The following is a 26,670-nucleotide window of genomic DNA, read 5'->3' on the forward strand; positions in this document are numbered from 1 at the left end:
TTTAGTGCGTTTATATATAAACTCTGTTCGAAGTATAATATAAATAGATTAACATTAAATGTACCAGTTCTGTTATAGTATTGGCTAAATTATAGCCATTTGCTTATACTAGGCAATTCATTTCTGTTTACTGAATTAGTCTTTACTATCTCTGATATGAGAATAATACTTGTATCTGATATCATTTAATGTAAGGCTTTTTCCTGTTATCCATGGATTATCCATCCTCCCAAAAATATGACTTTCTATTTATTGCCTCATTAACCAATGTACTTGAGCATTGTTCCCCAATTACTGTCATTTAACACTTAACATCCACAAAGCTTTCAGAGAAATTTCCATTGAGACGAGTCTATACAGTTGCAATATTTCCTTTCTAGTGATTCTCTATGATACGGGGAAATCTCTCGGATTTTGTTAACTCTTTTGTATAGCTCAATAATTCAATAGATGAGTGTAATTGTACATTACTTGTAAATTATTTTTGAATGGAGAATGTGATTTTATGAGTATATTTGACCTACTTTGAACGTTTTTACACTGGGAGGCCTAATGACACCAAATTGTCCACCCCTGTGTGTGTGTGTGTGTGTGTGTGTGTGTGTGTGTGTGTGTGTATGTATGTATGTATGTATGTATGTATGTATGTATATATATATATATATATATATATATATATATTTATATATATATATATATATATATATATATATATCCCTAGATAAACATACAAGTAGCAATTAGGGAGTGGGAGAATTATGTATGATTTATGTATGTGTTTAAACGTCTGAAGGACTTTAAATAAAGAACAACTAAATACAGATCAATAAAGACAAACTTATAAAGTTTCTTAAATACAACTCTATTGCAATAGATATTTATTTCTAAAGAGTTCTAGTGACCAATATAAACATAGTCTTAACTTAAATTGCTCTCGTTTTGTTTAGTTTTTTTAAAACTGATGGAAAAATGTATGCGTGTGTGTATGTATAGTGTTTGTTTGTGTGTATGTATAGTGGGTGTGTATCGTGTGTGTGTATTTATAGTGTGTGTTAGTAGTGTGTTTGTAGGTTTAGTGGTTGTGTGTGTGTATGTAATAGTGTGTGTATGTGTGTAGGTAATAGTGTTTGTGTGTGTGTGTATCTATAGTGTGTGTAGGTAATAGTGTCTGTGTGTATGTATGTATAGTGTGTGTAGGTAATAGTGTCTGTGTGTATGTATAGTGTTTGTTTATAGTGTGCGTGTATGTATAGTGTGTGTATATGTATAGTGTATTATGAATATAGTGAGTGCGTGTGTGTGCATGTATAGTGTGCGTGTATAGTGTATGTATATGTATAGTGTGTGCAACTGTGCGTATGTGAGTGTGTGTGTGCGTATGTGTGGGTGTGTGTATGTGAGTGTATGTGTGAGTGTGTGTATGTGTGTGTGCGTATGTGAGTGTGTGTGTATGTGAGTGTGTGTGAGTGTGTGCGTGTGTGTATGTGAGTGTGTATGTGAGTGTGTGTGTGTGAGTGTGTGTGTGTGCGTATATGAGTGTGTGTATGTGAGTGTGTGTGTATGTGTGTGTGAGTGTGTGTGTATGTGAGTGTGTGTTCGTATGTGAGTGTGTGTGTATGTGAGTGTGTGTGCGCGTATGTGTGTTTGAGTGTGTGTGAGCGTATGTGTGTGCGTGCGCGCGTATAAGTGTGTGTATGTGTGAGAGCGCGTATGTGTGTGTGAGTGTGTGTGTGCGTATGTGAGTGTGTGTGAGTGTATGTATGTATGTGTGTGTGTGTGTATGTATGTGTGTGCGTATGTGAGTGTGTGTGAGTGTATGTATGTGTGTATGTATGTGTGTGCGTATGTGAGTGTGTGTGAGTGTATGTATGTGTGTGTGTATGTATGTGTGTGCGTATGTGAGTGTGTGTGAGTGTATGTATGTATGTGTGTGTGTGTGTATGTATGTGTGTGCGTATGTGAGTGTGTGTGAGTGTATGTATGTGTGTATGTATGTGTGTGCGTATGTGAGTGTGTGTGAGTGTATGTATGTGTGTGTGTATGTATGTGTGTGCGTATGTGAGTGTGTGTGAGTGTATGTATGTGTGTGTGTATGTATGTGTGTGCGTATGTGAGTGTGTGAGAGTGTATGTATGTGTGTGTGTATGTATGTGTGTGCGTATGTGAGTGTGTGTGAGTGTATGTATGTGTGTGAGTGTATGTATGCGTGTGTGTATGTATGTGTGTGCGCATGTGAGTGTGTGTGAGTGTATGTATGTGTGTGTGTATGTATGTGAGTGTGTGTGAGTGTATGTATGTGTGTGTGTGTATGTATGCGTGTGTGTATGTATGTGTGTGCGTATGTGAGTGTGTGTGAGTGTATGTATGTGTGTGTGTGTATGTATGCGTGTGTGTATGTATGTGTGTGCGTATGTGAGTGTGTGTGAGTGTATGTATGTGTGTGTGTGTATGTATGCGTGTGTGTATGTATGTGTGTGCGTATGTGAGTGTGTGTGAGTGTATGTATGTGTGTGTGTGTATGTATGTGTGTGTGTATGTATGTGTGTGCGTATGTGAGTGTGTGCGAATACGCATGTTTTACTCTGGGCATCGCTTTGTTATGAACAACTTTTCAACTTCCATATAATTGTCTAGTGATACAAAATGATCGGTCAGTTCTTTTTAAATTAAAAACAACAAGATAAGATCAAATGACTCATGATATTTATAAAAAAATGTACTTGTCTAAATATTTCTAAATACACATATCCCGTATAAAAAAAAACCAATCAGCTCCTATTCATTGTTATATATATTTTATTTAAAATGTTGCTAAACTGCATGCTATTCATTTGAAACATTTTAACAAAATAAAGTGATATATAATAAGTGCGGCTCTTATATTTTATTGGAGATACTTATTTGTTCCAGTATATTGTACTCTCTACTTGACCTAAAGCATTTATAACATTTTCCTGAAAATCCTCTGACAATCACAACGCAGACCCAACATTGAAACAAATAATGATACTTTAGTTATTTACTAATAATATATGTATTATATATCCACTTTAAAATGTGCACATACATTTTTTAGTCTAAAATAATCAGACTTCCGATAGAAACAAACAACAATGGCCACTATATAGTCTATGTTATCATTAGCTGCTCAGCTCTACAATGTTTAACATCAGATCAGAGGAGGAAATGTTAGATTTTCTCAACAGAACACATTTCTAGTACATTTGCAGACTGTATCCCGCCCCCAAGAAGCACACACAGGACATTTTATCTTGGCTTGTAATATAACTTTCAGTGAAGGGCACCATTTTTATTATTATATTTTTTATTGTTTTAAAAATATTTTGTTAGAAAGACGCCTAATGTTCTCTCTTTGCCTTTTGTATCTTTTAGGTTTGGTTCCAGAACAGGAGGGCAAAGTGGAAGAAGCGTAAGAAGACAACTAACGTGTTCCGCGCCCCAGGGACTCTACTACCCACCCCAGGATTGCCCCAGTTCAATTCAGCAGCAGCAGCAGCTGCAGCAGCAATGGGTGACAGTTTGTGTTCCTTCCACGCCAACGACACGCGCTGGGCTACGGCTGGCATGGGGGTCTCCCAGCTCCCATTACCCCCCTCCTTAGGCAGGCAACAGGCCATGGCTCAGTCCCTCTCTCAGTGCAGCCTGGGGGCTGGCCCCCCTCCTGGCTCCATGGGCCTATCCAACATGGGTTCTAATGGCTCTGGGCTGCAATCCCACCTTTACCAGTCATTCGGTGGCATGGTACCCACATCATTGCAGGGTCCCACCAACGTTTCGGGATCCCCACAGCTCTGCAGCTCCCCGGACACCAGTGATGTGTGGAGAGGAACCAGCATTGCATCCTTGCGTCGCAAAGCACTTGAGCACACAGTTTCCATGAGCTTTACTTAATGTATCACCTGGCCATCTCACCATCATCTTCATTATCATAGCATTTCTCACCATTGCTGCGCCTGGTCATCAGTGAAAGGCAGGTGTCACCTGTCAATGCGCTCCACACCATCCCAAAATGTCCCAGGTAATTGGATGTGATGACCTTCTATTTGACAGTTTCCTAGTTTAGTCACCCCTTTCTTCTAGGTGCCACTTACTCCAAATAAAACTTCTAATATGATACGTGTGTTAACATTTGGGAACCAATAATAAATTCAGGAATAGAGGTGGCTTTAAATAGAAGTCAAATCTTTATAAATTTCTCAAACCGAGCTGTTTCCTATTCTATATCCAAATAGTTATGTAGATGTCATTTAATCAATTTACGTCGAGTGACAAATATTTTTGTGCCTACAATAATGTAAGTCATACATGTTACACCATAGAGTTTGAATTTAGGTGAAATACAATCTTGTTGGAGATATATGTAATATTGTCACATCTGTTCCTCACTCTTACCATAATTTAGCAGCTAGTGTCCCTTATTGTGTCACTAAGTTCCATATGGGTTTGAATTCAAATAACCAATAAGTAAAGGGTGGCAGTCTATATAGGTATAGTGCCAAGCTACCTTTTGGCTTGGTAACCCAGTTGGCACTCCTTTGTGGATCAGATTTAAATCTGGGTTAATTCACTTGAGCGCAGGTAATATTGCTATTTTCATTTTTACATTATATGGATGCATCTTCTGACCTGGACATTCCATGCTATTTATTCATCTCTGTCCAAACCTGGTTTCATATTCCCCTCTCACCCTCCCATGGGCTTACAAAAGAAATACATTTTCTAAGCACAATTATTCTTTCTAAAATAGGTTGTTCATAAATTGATTTCTTTTGTGAGGGCAACAATGAATTATTTATCTTTCACTGAAGGATCCACACCTTTTTTGATACTCATTTTTATTTAAAAAGCGAAAGCAAATAATATTCAGTGGTATTTCTTTTTCTAGTGGCAAAAAGCACTTGACTTTTCAGACGATTAGTTGGCAGCTTGCCTTTTATTCCTTAATGCATTACTGATGCCACTTACCCTGCATGTGCAGCAGGTTAGTGGTACCCATAGGGCACATGTAAATTCTCAACCCTGGACTTTGTACAGAGAATCAATCAGCTTTTTCTGCATGTGCTGGTAAAATACACGTACAGAGATCAGAAGCTATTTCTAAGAATGAACAAAATGTTAAATAGGATGTTTTGTGTAGATAAAGCATTCTTGTTACATACTGGTCAGTTTGTGATATGTTTTAACTTATTGTCTGTGCTTTATTTATTGATTTGGGGTTTTCTTAAATGTTCAAACGAATTATAAAATTATTATTTGAATTTTCTTGACAAGTTTATATCAATTTAATGTAAATGGATAAATAAAATCATTTTCAGTATGTGATCTGGACAAAGAGTGATTATATTGAAAGCATGAGACACGTTGTATGGAAAATTGTAATGAAAGCCTCAAGTAAAACACACACCCCTTCAAATATGTCACATCAACTGCAATACTCCATTCTTTAACTTAGTAGTGCATTTGTTTTTATAGTTTACGTATTTATCTGTATATTTATGTGTATGTGTGTGTGTGTGTGTGTGTTTGTGTATGTAAGAGTATATGTATGTATGTATGTATGTATGTATGTGTATGTAAGTGTGTGTGTGTGTGTAAATGTGTGTGTGTGAATGTGTGAGGGTGTGTGTGTGTATGTATGTATGTGTGTATGTATGTATGTGTGTGTGAGTGTATATGTGTATGTATGTGTGTGAGTGTAAACACGTGTACAATCAAAATGAATCCCTTTGCAACAGTAATTAATAAACAAATTAATTATTTAATATTAAATATATTTGTTATATACAGAAAATATTTATGGGGAATAGCCCAGTATATTTATTTCTCTGTATAACTATTAAGTTTACTCACGTTTGAACACAAAATACTTTTTACATTTCCTATTATTAATTCGTTATATTTGTAAAAATAACAATATATTGCCACATATTTGCAGAACAGGGCAAAACAAATGTTATAATGCATTAAATACTCTTTATTACAAGTAAAAACGCCCATTAATCAGTGTATTACTCTGGTAGGCAATACATAAATAAATGTAAAAAAATATTACAAATAATAATATGATACATTTATTGATCGCAAAAACAACACATTATCAAAGTACAATTGTTGCATATAGTAGCTGTCAATTATAAATTATTTTATTAAATGTCCTATTTTCGAGGTTACATGTACATCCATAGCAAATTGTTTATAGACGTCCAACCTTATATATTCAAGCTACACACACACACACACATATATATATATAGATAGATAGATAGATAGATAGATAGATGATAGATAGATAGACTCTTTTTTAGACTTCCCGGATGACTGCCCTCTGTGAGAGGAGGTCTGAATCTGATAATGCAAACTGCATATGGATGCTCAAATAGAGAACAATTACTACTTTATCTATACGAGTTATGATTTCTGTACACACCACTGGCTGATGGATTGATATAAAACATTATTGTCCAACCTCTACATTAGAATACCATTCACTTCTATATCCCCCTCCCCTCTCACGACATTTTTAGACCCCAACTTTTGTTAGATGTTGCTCCCGTACTATAATATTGATACATACTGTACATATTTTCTCTGCTGGGATCTGACAAATGTTGGTAATCTGGCAGTAAATTCTAAAGAAATATATAATTTTGTTTCAATAGTTTGAATCTCTAACATTTTTCTCACCAGCCACTGGGAATAAAATAAAACAAATCCAAAGTGGTACCTTATTTAAGGTTGGTTAGGTTTGGTTGTTCTTGGGTCTAGGACACTAGCACTGACCTAAATCAGTATGAGTTGGCTAATTTAGCTTTCTTAGATAAAAAAATCTTAATGTCAGTTGTTCTCTAAATGCAATCTGATTGTAAAGTTATTAAGTATGGGTCAGGTTGGTTTTGAAAAATAGCAAGCTGGCTATCCACAACGCAAGCAACTTGAGATCAACCTTTCAAACGTAGGGGACATTATGAGTTAACTTTTCAAGAGTATATTCTTTATATACCATTATGCTATTGTCACAGCTGAAAGGGACATGGCACAAAACCACATTTTTCTTTCATGATTTAGAAACAGTATGCCATTTTAACCCCTTAATGACCGCAGCACTTTTCCATTTTCTGTCCGTTTGGGACCAAGGCTATTTTTACATTTTTGCGGTGTTTGTGTTTAGCTGTAATTTTCGTTTTACTCATTTACTGTACCCACATATATTATATACTGTTTTTTTCGCCATTAAATGGACTATCAAAAGATACCATTATTTTCATCATATCTTATAATTTACTATAAAAAACATTATAAAATATGATGAAAAAATGGAAAAAAACACACTTTTTCTAACTTTGACCCCCAAAATCTGTTACACATCTACAACCACCAAAAAACACCCATGCTAAATAGTTTCTAAATTTTGTCCTGAGTTTAGAAATACCCAATGTTTACATGTTACTTTGCTTTTTTTGCAAGTTATAGGGCCATAAATACAAGTAGCACTTTGCTATTTCCAAATCACTTTTTTTCAAAATTAGCACTAGTTACATTGGGACACTAATATCTTTCAGGAATCCCTGAATATCCATTGACATATATATATATTTTTTTTCGAAGACATCCCAAAGTATTGATCTAGGCCCATTTTGGTATATTTCATGCCACTATTTCACCGCCAAATGCGATCAAATAAAAAAAATTGTTCACTTTTTCACAAATTTTTTCACAAACTTTAGGTTTCGCACTGAAATTATTTACAAACAACTTATGCAATTATAGCATAAATGGTTGTAAATGCTTCTCTGGGATCCCCTTTGTTCAGAAATAGCAGACATATATGGCTTTGGCTTTGCTTTTTGGTAATTAGAAGGCTGCTAAATGCCACTGCGCACAATACGTGCATTATGCCCAGCAGTGAAGGGGTTAATTAGGGAGCATGTAGGGAGCTTCTAGGGTTAATTTTAGCTTTAGTGTAGTGTAGTAGACAACCCCAAGTATTGATCTAGGCCCATTTTGGTATATTTCATGCCACCATTTCACCGCCAAATGCGATCAAATTAAAAAAAACGTTATTTTTTTCACAATTTTAGGTTTCTCACTGAAATTATTTACAAACAGCTTGTGCAATTATGGCACAAATGGTTGTAAATGCTTCTCTGGGATGCCCTTTGTTCAGAAATAGCAGACATATATGACTTTGGCGTTGCTTTTTGGTAATTAGAAAGTCGCTAAATGCTGCTGCGCATCACACGTGTATTATGGCTAGCAGTGAAGGGGTTAATTAGGTAGTTTGTAGGGAGCTTGCAGGGTTAATTTTAGCTTTAGTGTAGAGATCAGCCTCCCACCTGACACATCCCACCCCCTGATCCCTCCCAAAAAGCTCCCTTCCCTCCCCCATCCCACAATTATCCCCGCCATCTTAAGTGCCAGTACTAAAATAAAAGTTTTTGGTTTTTTTTTTAAAAGAAAAAAAAAAAAGCATATTTACATATGCTGTGTTTAGGATCCCCCCTTAACCCCCAACCTCCCTGATCCCCCCCAAAACAGCTCTCTAAGCCTCCCCCTCAGCCTTATTGGGGGCCATCTTGGGTACTGGCAGCTGTCTGCCAGTACCCAGTTTGAACAATTAAATGTTTATTTTTTTATTTTTTGAAATTTTTTCTGTAGTGTAGCTCCCCCCCACCCACGCACCAACCCCCACCACCGAAATTGCACCGAATGGGGTATTTTTTTAGATTAAATGTCCCACTTTTATTTAGCTTTGGGACACATTTTTTATGTAGTGTAGCGGCTCCCACCCGCTCCCTCCCCGTGCACGCGCCCGCCCCCTCGTGCACGTGCGCGCGCCCGCGCGCCCCCCCGGACTTCCCCGCCCACGATCCCGCCCCCCTCCACATGACCAGGGCCATCGATGGCCGCCACCCACCTCCCACACCGGCTCCCACCCACCAACGATACCGGCCATCGATGTCCGGTGCAGAGAGGGCCACAGAGTGGCTCTCTCTGCATCGGGTGGCCGTAAAAGGTTATTGCAGGATGCCTCCATATCGAGGCATCACTGCAATAACCGGAAAGCAGCTGGAAGCGAGCAGGATCGCTTCCAGCTGCTTTCCACACCGAGGACGTGCAGGGTACGTCCTCAGGCGTTAACTGCCTTTTTTCTGAGGACGTACCCTGCACGTCCTCGGTCATTAAGGGGTTAAACAACTTTCTTTGTTGAAAAGCATACTTAGGGAGGAGCACTGCACCTACTGGGAGCTTGTTGGTGATTGGTGCATGTACGTTTGTGTCTCTAGTCTTTGGCTCACCAATGTATTCAGCTAGCTTCCAATAGAGAATTGTTGCTCCTTCAACAAAGGATACCATGAGAATGAATCAAATCTATTAATAGAAGTCAAATGGAAAGTTGTTTCAAGTATAGAATGGTTAGAAATGAAATGTGCATGGGTGCATTTACATTTTAAACAAAAGCATTTTGCTTCTAGTAAAATGTATTATTTTTTTTCTGCGGCATACATGTATATGCCTGTGAGGGCCCGTACATCAGTATTCAAACACTATGCCTGCGCTAAGAGGGTCAGGGTGGCTTGTATGATACAAATTATGTCTTCACAGAAGAAATACACACCCCTGACAGGTTTTTGAGTAGGCATGGTGCTTAAATACTGGTCCACGGCCCTCAAAGGCATATGTGGGTATGCCACAGAAAAAACGTTATAACAATTACAAGAAGCATTTCTGCTAATGGAAGTGTATTGCACAAACTATTCAATTTCAAATTGACGCACTCAGGAAAAAATAAATTTTGACTTTTCTATCACTTTAAAATTGTATTCTTTATCTAAATCATAAAATAAACGTTGGGTTTCATGTCTCTTTAACAGCATAACAATAAAATGCATCAGTCATAAAATGTTCCACAAATACTGCTGTCAATCACCAATTAGGGCCAAATACATAGAAGAATAAAGACAAAGTCAAGGAGGGTTAGTTTGAATTTTAATTATTTGAAATATAGTCACAGTTAAAAAAAAATATATATATTTTGAAATATCTATCTATTTATAAAGATCATTACATTTCCCATGGAATTATTTACTGATTTGTTAAACAGACAAGAACAATTTCCAGCCAATCCCATTTAAGTTTAGTCAAGGAAAAAAGTGAGGGGGCGCCCTAAGTGTGAATATGGAGAAATAACCAAATAATAATATATTAATCTAAAAATTATTAGATAATGTTAGCAAAATTGGTCTAAAGAGATATAACAAACAATATACAGTGTTCACCAGAATAAATTATGATACAAAATAATATATCATACAATGTGCAATATTAATCAGTGTAAGCCAATAACAATGTGATACAAAGTAATACAAATGATATATATAGACAAACAAAGTATCAATAAAGTGAAAGTCTCTATTGAGGAAAGAGGCAGCTATCTGTGATAATCCAGGCCAGGATCCAGGAACAGCAATCTATGAAAAGAAAAAACAGAAGCGCCACATGGCCCAATATTGTTTGGTCCGGAACTAGTAGAACTTAAAGTAATGAGTAAACTCACATTTAGTAGAGCACCTCAATTAGTGCTAAAGATGCGGTCTGGGATCTATTCAGTCACCCAGAAGACCAACTTCCTGCACTGGAACTGATATCTGTATAGTCAGAAAGGAGACACAGGTGCCTATATGGCCTAGTATTGTTGGTACAAAGATGTAAATACAAGCAAAGAGAGGAGTGGTACTCACAATGAATAAAGCACCTCTTGTGATGCTATAGAGGCATGAAGGGATTAATTCAGTCACCCAACAGACTTGTGGCCAGACATCCAAATGGATTCAGAAAGGTAGATGGATCCCACAGTGAGCCAGAGGGAGATGTTCCTCAGGAGAAGGATAAACAATATATCCCAGAACAAAGATGCAGCAAGTGTTCAAATATTAAAAATGACTTTATTAAAAATTATAAAATCACAGGCAACGCGTTTCTCAGCCAATGGCTGTTTCATCAGGCTTCAAATCAGGTTGAAGCCTGATGAAACAGCCATTGGCTGAGAAACGCGTTGCCTGTGATTTTATAATTTTTAATAAAGTCATTTTTAATATTTGAACACTTGCTGCATCTTTGTTCTGGGATATATTGTTTATCCTTCTCCTGAGGAACATCTCCCTCTGGCTCACTGTGGGATCCATCTACCTTTCTGAATCCATTTGGATGTCTGGCCACAAGTCTGTTGGGTGACTGAATTAATCCCTTCATGCCTCTATAGCATCACAAGAGGTGCTTTATTCATTGTGAGTACCACTCCTCTCTTTGCTTGTATTTACATCTTTGTACCAACAATACTAGGCCATATAGGCACCTGTGTCTCCTTTCTGACTATACAGATATCAGTTCCAGTGCAGGAAGTTGGTCTTCTGGGTGACTGAATAGATCCCAGACCGCATCTTTAGCACTAATTGAGGTGCTCTACTAAATGTGAGTTTACTCATTACTTTAAGTTCTACTAGTTCCGGACCAAACAATATTGGGCCATGTGGCGCTTCTGTTTTTTCTTTTCATAAGTTTAGTCAAGCCAGTTTACTGGTTTGTCAAATTCAACTATTTTTCAAGTCGGTCAAAGCTGCCTGTTAGTAGACAAGTCGATTATTAAGAATAAGTAGACTTAAAGGGACTCTAAACTCCTAAGTCTTTCAATTTTAAACAACTTTCCAATGTACTTTAATTAACAAAATGTGCACACTTTTTGAGTCACCAGCTCCTACTGAGCATGTGCAAGAATTCACAGAATATATGTATATGCATTTGTGATTGGCTGATGGCTGTCACATGATAGAGGGGGAGGGGAAATAGAAATAATTAAAATTTGTCAGAAAAAAATCTACTACTCATTTGAAGTTGGACCTGATGATCTATAGCTCTCTGGGCTGGTGAGATTATTAAACCATGCTCACCAATACTTCTATTTCCCTGGTGGAATGAGGTGAAGCCACTTTTTACCCTGAAAACAGGGTGTCTCACTAAGGGGCGTATACTGCATTTTTGTATGAAAAGTGCACAATAAAATTTGTTTTTTAAACACCATACAAAACAAATTATTTAACCATTCACACAAAAATAAGCAGGAAAAAATGTATTGTTAAGGTGCATCAAAAATCGAAAAAAAAATCTTTACCAAAAATTGTATTTGACCAAAAACGTAAAATTTGTATGTAAATTACACAGGAATAAATTGTATTAATTATGCAAAGCGTAAATAGTAATTTAAGTACACTGGATGTGCAAAAAACACAAAGAAATTCATACTTATAAATACAAAATGCAAAGCGTAATTTTTGTTTTTTCGTAAAATGGGCTGAACATGATTGTTCCATGGGCGTATATGAGAATGTCTCTTTAATCCCATGGTAATTATGTAAAGATTTTTGCACTACAGCTCTCACAGTTTTTTCTCGTCAACTAAAAGGTGGCGAGTTTTTCTCAAAATAATAAAAATACTTAATACCCTAATAGAAAAACAAATGCATACGAAAATATAGGTGAATGTAAGATGCTATACACAGAAAGCAGCGTAATGTGATTTATATTGACTGCAGGTTTTAATTTTGAAAGTGCGCCCCCTGCTCCCTGTTAACTTCTCTCTATGGAGCGAAGTGTCCCTATCTATTGATCTCCATTACTTTCAATAGAAGCCATCCCGCCACTTGCAGGGACTGCCCCTTTTTTACAGTCATTCCACCAGGCAGCCCCTGTGACAGTCGGCGAGAAAAACTAGGTCTGATCTGGCGAGGTTTTAATAATCAAGCACTAAGTGCTATTGCATTGTCTTTTTTATCATGCATTTGTTTATTATGCAAAACTACTGTATTTACTGGTACTTTAAAATCATCTTGGAGAAGCCATGTTTGATTTCTACTGAAAATGTATTACACATCTTAGATGGGTAATCAACTCCCTATCAATGGACCCTTGTGTATCCAGTTGTATCCAGTTTAGAAATAGGGGGCCAATTCTATAAAATTCGGCAGTATAAACATGGTTTTCCACGCTATCACAGGGGAAGCCTTCATAGAATTTTACAAACATGTGGGTGAGTGGAGCGCTAAGAGTTACACGTAAGCGAAAAGGGGTTTATCAAGGTGTTTGTGCGTGTTGGGTTTTTAGCTCGTATTACAAGTTGAAAGTAAACAAGATAGCTTTAGCGCAATTGAAGTTAACATTCATCTGGATAGTGCGTCCTCAGAGCTCTGGTTAACTGTTTTGCGAAAAACAAAAAGTGTCATAAAACAAATCAAAAATACATTACATAGTACAGTTACACTCATAATAACACTATCTGTTAAAAATTATATATATAAAAAAATATTGAACAAAAAAGTTATAAGGGCTCAAATATATGAGATCTCAGGTGTCAGAAAAACAAGGCAGACAAAGGCCTTTAAACATAGAGATACATACATATACATGTCGAAATATGCACAGTTTATGTATGTATATACATTTTTATATGTGTATATATGTATTTACAGACATATCTATACACATATAAACACATAAATACATATATAGATATATAAATACATAAGTGCATTGGAGCCCTTTGCAGTTAAATAGATGAAAACATGAAAAAGCATATTTATGCACTGTTCATATTTAAAGGGATACTAAATGTAGCCACCAATAAGCGCTATCCAGGTTGCTGAATCTAAAATGGGCCGGCTCCTAAGCTTTACATTCCTGCTTTTAAAATAAAGATATTAAGAGAACGAAGAAAAACTGATAATAGGAGTAAATTAGATTTTTTTTTTAAATTGCATGCTATATTTGAATCATTAAAGAAAAAAATGTGAGTTTAGTATCCCTTTAATAACCTGTTACACTTTGTATTTACTGTAAATATTTCACATTCCAATGTTCTGCACACAACATTAATAAATAGATATTCCTATATATATATGAATATATCTATACCTATATATAATCAGGTTAGCTCTCCTGCAAAAACACTTTACTTTCAACTTCTAATACGAGCGCTACCCGACATGTGCAAAAAGCTTACTTCTAGCGGAGTTAGCGTGCAAACAGAAGCGTTAAATACCGCTCCACTTGTAATCTGTTTCATAATGTGGAAGGAATGGTTACATATGCTTGTTATGCATCTTTAGTCTCTGAGTTATTCTGTATATTTGTGTATGCAAATTTATGTTAATGAGCAAATCAGATCCCCCCCCCCAAAATGATGCCAAAGTTAGATAGTAGTAAACAATTGTTTATTCATTACTATCCTTTGTGTACAGAAACTGTGTAATCATAAATGCCCAAATATTTTATAGTAACATAAACAAGGCCAGGTTGGTCTCTATGGACACCAGGAGATTTCCTGGTGGGCCGCAGCAACTGGGTCTGGGTGGGGTTGCTGATGAGGTGATGCAGCTGTATCCCCTCTCTTCTTTTCTCCTCTCAGCTATACAATAGGTCACAAATTATTTCTTTGTAAGTTTTACTTCCTAGGCCATGAACCATTTAGTAGCCCTCCTTTGAATGGTCTCCAGTGTCTAGTCAAGTCACATTGTGAGACAGAGTGACACACTATGGATTATCATTTTCACACTGTGAAAAGGATTCATGGATGACATTGAGTTGTATGGTACCTATATAACAAACAATCTGTAATTTTTATTAAAGGGGCATGAAACCCAACACTTTTCTTTCATGAGTTAGGTAGAACATACAATTTTAAACAACTTTCCAATTTACTTCTATTATCAAATTTGCTTCATTCTCTCGGTATCATATGTTGAAGGAGCAGCAGTGCACTACTGGGTTCTAACTGAACATATGGGTGAGCCAATGACAATTGGTACATATATATATGCAGCCACCAATCAGCAGCTAGAGCCTAGGTTCTTTGCTGCTCCTGAGCTTTTCTAGATAAACCTTTCAGCAAAGGTTAACAAGAGAAGGAATTACATTAAATAAGAGAAGTAAATTAGAAAGTTGTTTAAAATTGTACGCGTTTTCTAAATCATAAATGTCTAATTATGACTTTACTGTCCCTTTAATTCAACCTAATATAATTTAATACTAATAAAACAATATTGGGGGAAGGAGAATCCCATTAACCCCCTTGTGAAATATGGGTGTTGCAGCATTTTATGGACTCAATGGAAAAAAGAGCTGGTCTTCAAATTTTATCAGGACTACTTTTCCGTCCAAGTTCAGCCCTGAACATAAATGCATGTAGTATGGTAGAGAAACAGCACATGATTACTGCATTTAGGAAGGCTAAATAAAATATTTTTTAACAAATGATAAATATGTTTAAACTAGTGTAAAAATACCCTGTTGCTCTATCTAATGGATTATTAATTTTTTTAAGATTTGTGTCTTTTTTCCTGGTATAGGCATAATGCTAATTTGAGTATTATTGTGGGATATATTACAAATTGAGTGGTATTTAGCGCTCCCACTCGAGCATAAACACCGCTAGAAGTAATATTTTAGTGCGCGCAAGTTAGTGCACATATTACAAATTGAAAGAAAAACTTTTGCGGACGAGCGAAATCCAATGCGAGCTAACTTCAGGACCTCGGATAGCACAACCGATATGGACAAAAACAGCAGGTATTCAAGACCCCAGGTCTCCAGGAACACTCAAATCTTTAAAGTGCTGTATGCTCAATGATTAGTGAATATAAACTATATATACATATTAAAGAATGTACTGGGGATAATATAAAAAAAACTAGTTTTAATAAAATCACACAACATGTTTCTCTGTATATAAAAACGATTTCATCAGGTGAATAAAATAAAGCAATTCAACTTTTATAGCCCATAAACGGAATTTATTGGATTCTATTACGCAAATGCAAACCACCCCCACATCATAATGATGATACCTACTGGGCAGATGTTGAAGTCACGCCCCAATGTATATGTCATTCATTTATATGTATACATATTTAAATACATATGTATACACATATACAGTATACACACATATATATATATATATATATATATATATATATATATATATATATATATATATATATATACTCATCTGAGTTAAGTTGAAACCTACCTTCTGCTGACAAGAGTAAAAAAACTTGAAACGGCTGCCAATAAGAGTTTTTTCTTGCTGCATCCTACCCCATAAAGGTGATTGCTGTGTTTATAACAGTGCTTGGAAGCAATAACAGTGAGATATTGATTATCTAATTTGCATATCTTACCTAGAGTTCCATAGTGCATTGGTGACAGTGTATACAGAGTATTTCTGGGGTAAAGCAAGCAGGGATACTTGCCTAGATTTGCTAAATTTCTATTAATTAATTCTATATATCTTTCATATACAGTATATATATATATATATATATATATATATATATATATATATATATATATATATATATATACTGTCAGTATATGGCAGGGTTATAATACAATTTATTTAATAATTATTCTTTAAAACAAACCCTCAATAAAATGCATATACAAAACAATTAAAATCATTATTTTATTCCTAAATTCTTTACACTAGTTAAAGTTATAAAGACATTGAATTATATTTATAGAAGCCAGATTATGAATCAATTGATACACACTATGCTGTTATAATATTCTATACACAGATCATAAAATATACCTTTACAATTTATCTTATTCACAATGAATTACATTAAAATACCACAATGAAATACCAGAGTATGGATCACTAACTTTAACAGTGCTTGGTTAAACAATATAACAAGATGCTTTAACAGCCGATTTATCTGAGCTGAAATAAACTCTTTTTAGCTATAATTAAGGCAAGTTCTAAAATGTATATAGTTGCAAATAACTTAATGCACACCAGAGAGATTACTTACAATAATAGGCCTGACTTAGAAATATGAAATACAATGGACCTTTGTCTAGCAAATAAATTATTTAGCAATAATGACTAGTTAAAGGGCCATGATACCCAAATGTTGAAACACTTGAAAGTGATGCAGCATAGCTTTAAAAAGCTGACTAGAAAATATCACCTGAACATCTTTATGTAAAAAAGAAAGATATTTTACCTCAAAAGTTCCTCAGTAACCACATTCCATTGTAAAGGACTTCTAAGCAGCAAATCAGTATGTCTGTCCCGGGACAGCTAAGGGAGTGAGCCTTCATGCACACTAATCTTATTTCCCTATTCAGTTTAAGGAAGTTTACTATGAAATCTCATGAGAGTTAAGGCAAATCTCATGAGATCACAGTAAAAGAGTTCATGACATCAGCACTGTTGATGCTGATTGGCTGCTGTTCATTTCTTCTTTTTTTTTTTTTTACTAACTGCAGCTGGGCAGCAGCTGAGTATAACTTTTTACACAGAACTTACTCTGCTGAGCTGAGGAAGTTGTGAGGTAAAATATCTTCCTTTTTTACATAGAGATGCTCAGGTGATATTTTCCTGTCAGCTTTTTACAGTTATACGGCATTAGTTTCTAGTGATTTAGCATATGAGTATTATGTCCCTTTAAGCTGCACAGTACTATGAACATAAGCTTAAAATACCAATTGTGCTCTTTTAAAATTACTAACTGTAATCTAGTTGTAATTACCAAATACCTATTGCATAGCAATATAGATGTATCCAAAGAAACAGCAGCTTGTAAGAAGGATCCGGTGTTTATCCCAATGCTTACACAGCAGCATAAGAAGCCAGCACAAAAGCATAAATTAATCACCATTTATTGAAGAAAGATCATAACGTTTCGGCCTCACCAGGGAGGCCTTGGTCACATGCAGATAGGTCACCCCAAATGAACATAACACATAAACCCACAAGTGCTATAGCTTTTGTGCTGGCTTCTTATGCTGCTGTGTAAGCATTGGGATAAACACCGGATCCTTCTTACAAGCTGCTGTTTCTTTATATATATATATATATATATATATATATATATATATATATATATATATATATATATATATATATATATATATTACGTATACTTTACCCCAAATGACCAAATTAATGTTTCAGTTTTCTCTGATAAGTCCAATTTCAACTCATAATTTAAAAGAGGTATTTTTGCAAGATTGGTGAAAATTAGGCCCAGATTTGCAAATAGTGACTGTGTCCCAAAATGGCAGCAAAGTTATCAGTCAAAATTCAGAAGCAGAGACCCTTTTCTTTCTCTTGCCTGAGGTTATGTCATGCAATAAAACCCCATCCTTTTTTTATTCTAATCATTGGTGAAACTGGGATAATGGGCCCTTCGGATGCTTGTCCCTGATTGGTTATTTGGGAGACATCTCACTGATTGGCTACTGGGAAATTTCATTTTCAACAGCCAAATGCCTTTTGGCTGTAATACTGGATTTATGCCATCAGGGGCAGCAAAGTTAAACAGTTTCATTTTTAACATTGCTAACAGTAAACTATATCATGTAATATGTATATTTAGTATATTACTGTTATCTGATGAAATTAATAAACTATGGGATCAGCATATATATCCCATTTAATATAATTGAAAATGTACAATTTGAGATCAAACACATGAGTATTATCAATTCTATGTTAAAATAGAAAATATTTATATAGACTTCCTTTATATTCTACTTATAATATTTTAAGAGATGTATTTGAAGTTACATAAACATTTAGTGCATAGCCATATGATATGGCTTAAGTCACCCCATGCAGGCAATCCTGTATCAGCATTTATTAGCTCCACCTTGAATATTTTCTTCTAAGACATAATTATTTTTCCTATGAGGGTACATGTTACTTACAGACTCGTGGCACGGCCATGGGGACCAAATTCGCTCCCTCTTATGCGAATTTGGTAATGGCTCAGCAAGCCTTACGCTTAAAATGTGAGCACCATAACTCCCTGAAAATATAAACTAACACCTAACGCATGCACAATAATCTACCTGTCAACCATAATCCCCAAAGCAATAACTAAAAAAGTATATTTACCCCTAATCCGCCGAACCCCCACATCGCAATATGCCTAATTAAACTATTAACCCCTAATCCGCAATTCACCCACATCACAAACTACATAATAAAGTATATTAACCCCTAATACGCCGAACCCCCACAACGCAATAAACCTAATAAATCTATTAACCCCTAAACCACCAACCCCCCACAACGCAATTAACCTAATTAAGCTATTAACTCCTAAACCGCCAACCAACCACCCACAATGCAAATAACTAATTAAATTACTAAGCCCCCTAACCTAACACCCCCTAAATTAACCCCAATTACCTAAAATTAAAAAATACTAAATTACAATTAAAATAAAAAACCTAACATTACTTTAAAAATAAAAAAACAAGTTTAAATTAATCCAAAATTGCAAAAAATAAAAAAGTCTAACATTACAGAAAATAATAAACCAAATTATCAAAAATAAAAAATTAAGCCTTATCCCTATGAAAATAAAAAGCCCCCCTAAAATAAAAATACCTCCTAATCTAAACTAAACTACCAATAGCCCTTAAAAAGGGCCTTTTGTAGGACATTGCCCTAAGATAAACAGCTCTTTTACATTTAAAAAAAAAAGTTCCCCCTAACAGTAAAACCCCCCCACTCACCAAACCCCTAAAAATAAAAAAATCTAACACTGAAAAATCTTAAACTACCCATTGCCCCTAAAGGGGCATTTGTATGGGAATTGTCCTTAAAAGGGCATTCAGCTCTTTTACTTCCCTTAACAGTGCATTTAACACTTTTACAAGTGCCCATTAAATCCCAAATCTAAAAAATAAAAAAAATAAAAAATTAACTCACGGTTCCTGAAGTCCGGCGGTGAAGTCCTTCTCCAAGCGGCGACATTTCTTCCATCGCGGCATCCTCTTCTATTTTCATCCAGGACCGCAGAACTGAAGACCAGCGACCGTGGAACTGTAGACCGACGACCGCGGAACTGAAGACCGCTGACCGCAAAGTCATGGAGCGTGGAGTATCCTCTTCGTAGGATCACTGCCGTACACTGAATATTGAATTCAAGTTACGCATTTAAATATGGCGTACATTGAATTCCTATTCTAATTCAAATAAGACAATAGGATGAGAGCTACTGAAATCCTATTGACTGTTCAAATCTGTTAGGGGGAATTAGTATTTTTTAAAGGTAAAAGAGCTGTTTAACTTAGGGCAATGCCCTACAAAAAGCCTTTCTAAGGGCTATTGGTAGTTTAGTATTAGATTAGGGTGTGTTTATATTTTGTTTGTTTTTTTATTTTCATAGGGATTAGGGTAGACTTTTTCCTTTTTTTAATTTTTTTTTTAAGTACTGTTAGGATTTTTTATTTTAATTGTAATTTAGAATTGTATGTAATTTGGGGCTAATTTAAGGGGTGTTAGGTTAGGGGGCTTAGTAATTTAATAGTTATTTAAATTGTGGGGGGTTGGTGGTTTAGGAGTTAATAGATTAATTAGGTTTATTGCGATGTGGGGGTTTGGCAGTTTAGGGGTTAATACATTTATTAGGTAGTTTGCGATGGGGTTGGCGGATTTAGGGGTTAATACTTTTATTATGTGGATTGTGATGTGGGTGAATGGCGGATTAGGGGTTAATACATTTATTAGGTAGATGGCAATGTGGGTCAATGGTGGATTAGGGGTTAATTGTTTAATTAGGCATATTGCGTTGTGGGGGGTTGTCGGTTTAGGGGTTATTAGTTGTGATGTGGGGGGATTGCGGATATAGGGGTTTTTACGTGTCGGGTTTATTTTTGGAAGGCGGGTTAGACTTTTATGGAAGATTTAACATTTTTTTTATTTTCTTAGGCGCCGGCAGTTTCTAAAGTGCCGTAAATCACTGGCGACTCCAGGAAATGTGTATTTACGCACATTTCTGGACATTGCTAGTTTATCCGATTTACGGCACTTTATGAACTGCCAGCGGGGTTTATGTGATTCCCTGATGTGCGAGGGGAAATTACTGGGCGGTACAGATTTTAATAGTTACGCTGAAGCCTACGCCGCATATGTAATCTCACCCCAAGTGCTCATTTGAAAGAAAACAAGTAATTTGTTTTAACACAATCTGTTTCTTTTAATGTTTACTTGATTTAGCATATTTATTTTTACTAAAATAGTACTGTATCATATCCCTTATATAAGGAAGCTGGTTCAGCTACAATGGAATCATCTTGATTATGGTAAAGAACATATTTTTTTACACAAGAATGTTCCTTATAATTGTAATTATAAACTTCACTGCTTGGTACTAAGAATAATAATCTTCATGAAATTGTATGTAGGCTTGGTAACGGTATATTTACAACTGCAATAAAATTAGCTGGTGCCACTCTCTGCCTTGAATATTGCTTTACATTCACATTTTTTAAAAATGTAGCAGCTTTTGTCCTGTCAGACAATAAAGTACTGAAATGATAAAAAAACATCAAGAATTGTCTTTAGTTCTCAATGCTAAAAAAAAATGAATAAATGCAATGAATACTTGCTGCAAGATTAAGACATAGCATTATTAATTTTACCTATGGTACAAACATGCTTAGAAGATTTGTTTAATGCATTTTCATGTGCAGTCAGTTTTTATTGTCAATAATAAGGTTGCAAATTCAGTTCACGAGTATCAGAAATAGCTTTTTTTCTAATATATGTATTAAATAAGTGTAATAGGAAAATAGGAGTCTAGAGCCAGGGTCAACTTAATTAATTCAAGTTTTGCTGCAGCTCTAACTTATATAGGGGTGACTGTATAGGTCACGGTATGTTCAGGGTCCTTTGTGGCTGGTAGGCGGTGCCATAAATAGTACTTGTTTCCTTTCTGCACTTCTAGCATAAAGAAATTCAGTATGTATGTTATTCTTCCAATTATAGAAAGTCTCTTTGGGCAGGTATCTAATTTATTCTTGTTTAGTGAAAGAAATCATATATGATATGTAACAATTGCTCATGTTCTTTTCCTCAGTGGTTTTGTTGTCGGGTGCATGGAATTTTTGTAGTTATACAAAGTCACAGAGTAGTTAAAGGGACAGTATACTGTAAAATTGCTTTTCTCTTAATGTATTACCAATGAGTTGTTATACCAGATGCACAGTATAGTATGTATGAGAAATTGCATTTTCAGCTTTATTTGTGTATATGAAATTGCTGATTTTGTGCTCTGAAACCACAACCTATTACAATGAGTTAAGCTTGCAGGTAATATCAGATCTCATTATTTTATCACTTTGTGTGCACACACTTGCTTCCTTATCTTATATCTGTTTGTAAACCAAAGAGAGAACAATGGAAACTTATTATTCAATTAGTTATCTCTTTTACACCCCACCAGGAGTGTAATTTCTTCTGCTGGTTGGTTTACATTGCCTGGACTTAAGTATTGAAACTTTTAGTATAGGTGGTGATACCACAGCCTAAATCAGCAATTTCATAAGCCATAATACGGGTAAAGGAGCGACTTGTAAACAATTTAATAAACTCCAGCAGGTAAAATGGATACTTTTGAACAAATTAAAGGGGAGCATTTTTTTAGGTAAACTGTCCCTTTAACCCTTACCTTTTCCTGACCCTCACCATAACCTCTACTAGCAGTTCTTAAGTCTACACTCTAAATATATATTTAACTCAAAACTCTAACCCTAAATGTAAACCCCAATCTTATTGCTAACTCTGACTCTGGCCGTAAATGGATGGTGTAAAATGTTCTACCCTTTAGTTTGTTCCCTATTATCCATTTTACATGTTGGAGTGTATTAAAATGTTTGCAAATAGCTCCTTTACTTTTATTTTGACATTTGAAATACCTGCTTCTCCCTGTGGTATCCCCAACTATATTGAAAATTCCAATACTTAAGTATTGGCTATAAAAAAAAAACTGTAAACATAGCCAGCAGAAGAAATTACACTAGCAGTGGGGGTAGGAGAGATAAGTAATAAAATATTCCTTTTCAATTGTTCTCTTTAAAGGGACATTAAATACTAAGGGCCAGATTACAAGTGGAGCTGTATTTAACGCTCCAGCTTGAGCGTTAACTCTGCTAGAAGTAAGCTTTTTGTGCGCATCGGTAGGCGCTCGTATTACAAGTTGAAAACAGTGTTACAGTTTTTGCAGTGCGCTAACCCGATGTGTATAGAAAGCAGAATTTAGAATATTGCTTGTGCGCTAATGTATTCCCCTATAGAAATCAATGGAGCAAAAAAGTGGGATAGCAGCATATGTTCTATTTATTCATAAATACATATTTCTACATATATATGATGTGTTTTGCACAAATATATTTTTATATATATATATATAGTAAAAAGGCAAATACTAGTTAGCTCAGCTCCAGCCCGATCAAGACACTTCTTTAATGCACGTGTGCAATGGCCCAATTCAACTAAACTGGCAATCAATGCACTATCAATGGAAAGTCAACAGCGTGAACACAACATAGACTTGACATGTAGAACATGTAGAACTGAACATTCCGTGCAGCACTTTGGTCATAGACTCCCAGTACTCAGCACTTTACAGACTTGTTGGGAAACAACTCTGCTCATCTTACCACCCGGATGACCAGTTCCTCACCGATCCTCTGGGTATGCCTTAACAAGCTCCGTTCCCGTGTCCTCATGCCTCTGGGGCCCGCAAAGCCTTTGTTATCATTCTTCTTTAATCCAGTAATGGTGGTAACAGCATATTGTGTAAACTGCTCATCGCTTGAATCTCCGTTGAACTTTGTATGCGTTGAGTGGGCTGTGATAGGTCAATCACCCACACCTGATCTCAGGGAGCCAATCCAGGACAAAAACAGGATCCAAAGGTAACAGTCCAAAGGAGGTGCCAGGATATATGGAGAAAATAATACAGTTCAAAAAGGAAAAACAGGCACCCTTCAGGACAATTAAAACAAATCTTCTTTATTGGTCACATTAAAAAACACAAAAGTACAACAGCCAGAGCACGCCTGACATGTTTCGGCTTGGTAGCCTTTATCATAGACATGCCTAAATGAAGTAGACATCAGTTATTTAAAAGCAAAGCTGTGAACCTATTGGTTAATTATAATACACATGTGACCTATACTCATTTAGTTATAGAGAACCAATTCCACTTAACCCTGTGTACACTTAATAACAAAAAATGTCAATTGATATGTATACAGATCACACAACAATTGCTGGCACTTATGGACATATGATGTGCAAATAAACAAAACAATATTAAAATAAATTAAATAAACTGTCACAAAAAACAAACCAGGAAGTATGGACTATATACAAAAACCTAGTACCTTGAATACATGTTTTAAAAAAATAAAGAAGTAAAAGAATATATAAATAGACTGTGATGAGTGGGCTTAAACGCTAAGACTCAGTGTCTAATACTGTTACAAGCTATCAAGGACTTACTGGTAATCTGGCAACAATTAACCAGTGTAACTAGTGAACTAGTGGGTCATGCCTAATTGGACAATGTTGGATAAGTATCTCTGCCTCAGGTGGCATTTTATTATTAATATGTGTAATGTGTTTATATATATATGTGTGTGCTGTTTTACCTATGTGCCCAACCTGGACCCTACAATAATAATACCTGGGTTAGCAAATCAGTTACAAAACTTACAATAACAATATATATATATATATATATATATATATATATATATATATATATATATATATATATATATATATATATATATATATATATATATATATATACCAAAACTCAAAATACGCCCTTTACTGTATGGTCCTATCCGGGAACCCAATGGGCTATCATAGAAATAATGAGCGGCATAAAAGACACCATTGCATCTTCATTGGATTTCAATTAAGGGAAAAAATATATCTAACAAAGCTATGATGGTCGCCTACTGTATATATTAACCAACCTGTCACACATTTATGAGGTTGAACCCATATAAAGTTTTTAAGATGTGAATACCTGAAATTCACTCCCTATAGTTAATGATGTCATAAACACTGTTAAACCCTTGTGGGATCCTAGTCCCTAGAGTAAATATACAATATGCCTCCCGTTTGTGTACCAATTTGGTAATATCCCCACCTCCTTTGGGTGCTTTCACATGCTCGATGACCATCCAATTGCATGTTGTACTATCATTTTGATGATCTAAAATAAAATGTTTAGCCAAATCTGAACTATATTTAGGTCTCTTAGATTTCCCTGTAAACTCAACCCATTTTAATTGTTTGTGGTGCCAAATAAGAAAACTAGCCTAAAGGACCAATTGCTCATACATATTTTACTCTGCTGCTGATATAACAAGTAATTGGAAATGCATTCTTTAAATGGTACAACTAAACTAAAGGGAGATGAAACCCAAAAAATTTTCTTTCATGATTTATGTAGAACGTACATTTTTAAACAGCTTTCCAGTTAACTTCTATTATCAAATTTGCTTCATTCTCTTGATATAATTTGCTGAAAGAGCAGCAATGCACTACTGGTTTCTAACTGAACACATGAGTGAGCCAATGACAATTGATATATATATGCAGCCACCAATCAGCAGCTAGAACCTAGGTTCTTTGCTGCTCCTGAGATTATCTAGATAAACCTTTCAGCAAAAGATAACAAGAGAAGGAAACAAATAAAATAATTGAAGTAAATTGGAAAGTTGTTCAAAATTTTAGTCTCTATCTGAATCATGAAAGAAAAAAATTTGTGTTTCATGTCCCTTTAAAGGAACAGTAAACTAAAAATACCAATACAATCATAATATTAAAAAAAACTTTTATTATTTATTATGACCGTTTTTTTCTGTAATTAGAATACTAGCAAGGCAGATTAGAGCTTGAGAGTTGTTTATTTCTCTATTTAGGGTTTTGTAAATAAAGGAGAGACACATACAAACATTATATTACAATATACTGTAATGCTCAAGAAAAGCCCCAAAAATGTTGCATGATTTCTATCAATGCTGGTGAGTTATTAATCATCGGCCCTAAGAGTAAGCCATCTTGTATGTCTCATTCTAATTTTTAAGTGACATCTAGATCATCAACTAAGAATTCAGCCATGTCTGAGTCTCATATATCAGCTAATTGCTTAAGTATATAGTATGTCTATTCCATTTGTGGAAAATCCCTGGTTTACCATATTCAGACATCTGTTGCTGCTTATTTTATACTTTCACTTTGTATTTATTTACTTTAGTTTAAGTTACACACACTTAAAAGACTACTTCTAAAATTTCGCTCTAATAATACCAAAATGCTGGAGAGCGGAGGGGAAACTACAAATGACTATGAGTGGCATGCTAACTGTTGCCCGCGAGCAATAAGGGGTTTATAGCGATCTTTGCTTGTGTCAGAATTATTACAAGTTGAAAGTAAACGTGTTTGCTTAAGCGCAATTGAATTTATTTGTGACCAGAGCTCTGGTTAACTGTAAACACGAGTCAAAAATACATTTAAAAGTACAGTTACATTTATAATAAACTTGTCTAATAACAATTATATTAAAACATTGTATAAAAAAGGTATAAGGGCTCAAAGATATGAGGTTTCGAAAGTTGGGAAAAAAAGGCTGCAAGGGGCTTTAATATAGAGATTCATACATATACATGTCTAAATATGTATGTGTGTATATATATATATATATATATATATATAGTATATATATATATATATATATATATATATATATATTTATATGTGTTTATGTTTAT

General features: G+C 35.3%; 1 protein-coding gene across 1 annotated transcript in view; it reads left to right on the forward strand.

The window, feature by feature from the left end:
* The window catches only part of OTP (orthopedia homeobox), a 9,935-nt gene extending 6,023 nt beyond the window's left edge, over positions 1–3,912 (forward strand). The window contains exon 3 of the mRNA XM_053700452.1: positions 3,394–3,912. Coding sequence (XP_053556427.1) covers positions 3,394–3,912 — 519 coding nt within the window. The remainder of the gene's footprint in view (positions 1–3,393) is intronic.
* Positions 3,913–26,670: the final 22,758 nt, after the last annotated feature.

This window comes from Bombina bombina, chromosome 2 (assembly GCF_027579735.1).
Source record: "Bombina bombina isolate aBomBom1 chromosome 2, aBomBom1.pri, whole genome shotgun sequence".
Taxonomy (NCBI): domain Eukaryota; kingdom Metazoa; phylum Chordata; class Amphibia; order Anura; family Bombinatoridae; genus Bombina; species Bombina bombina.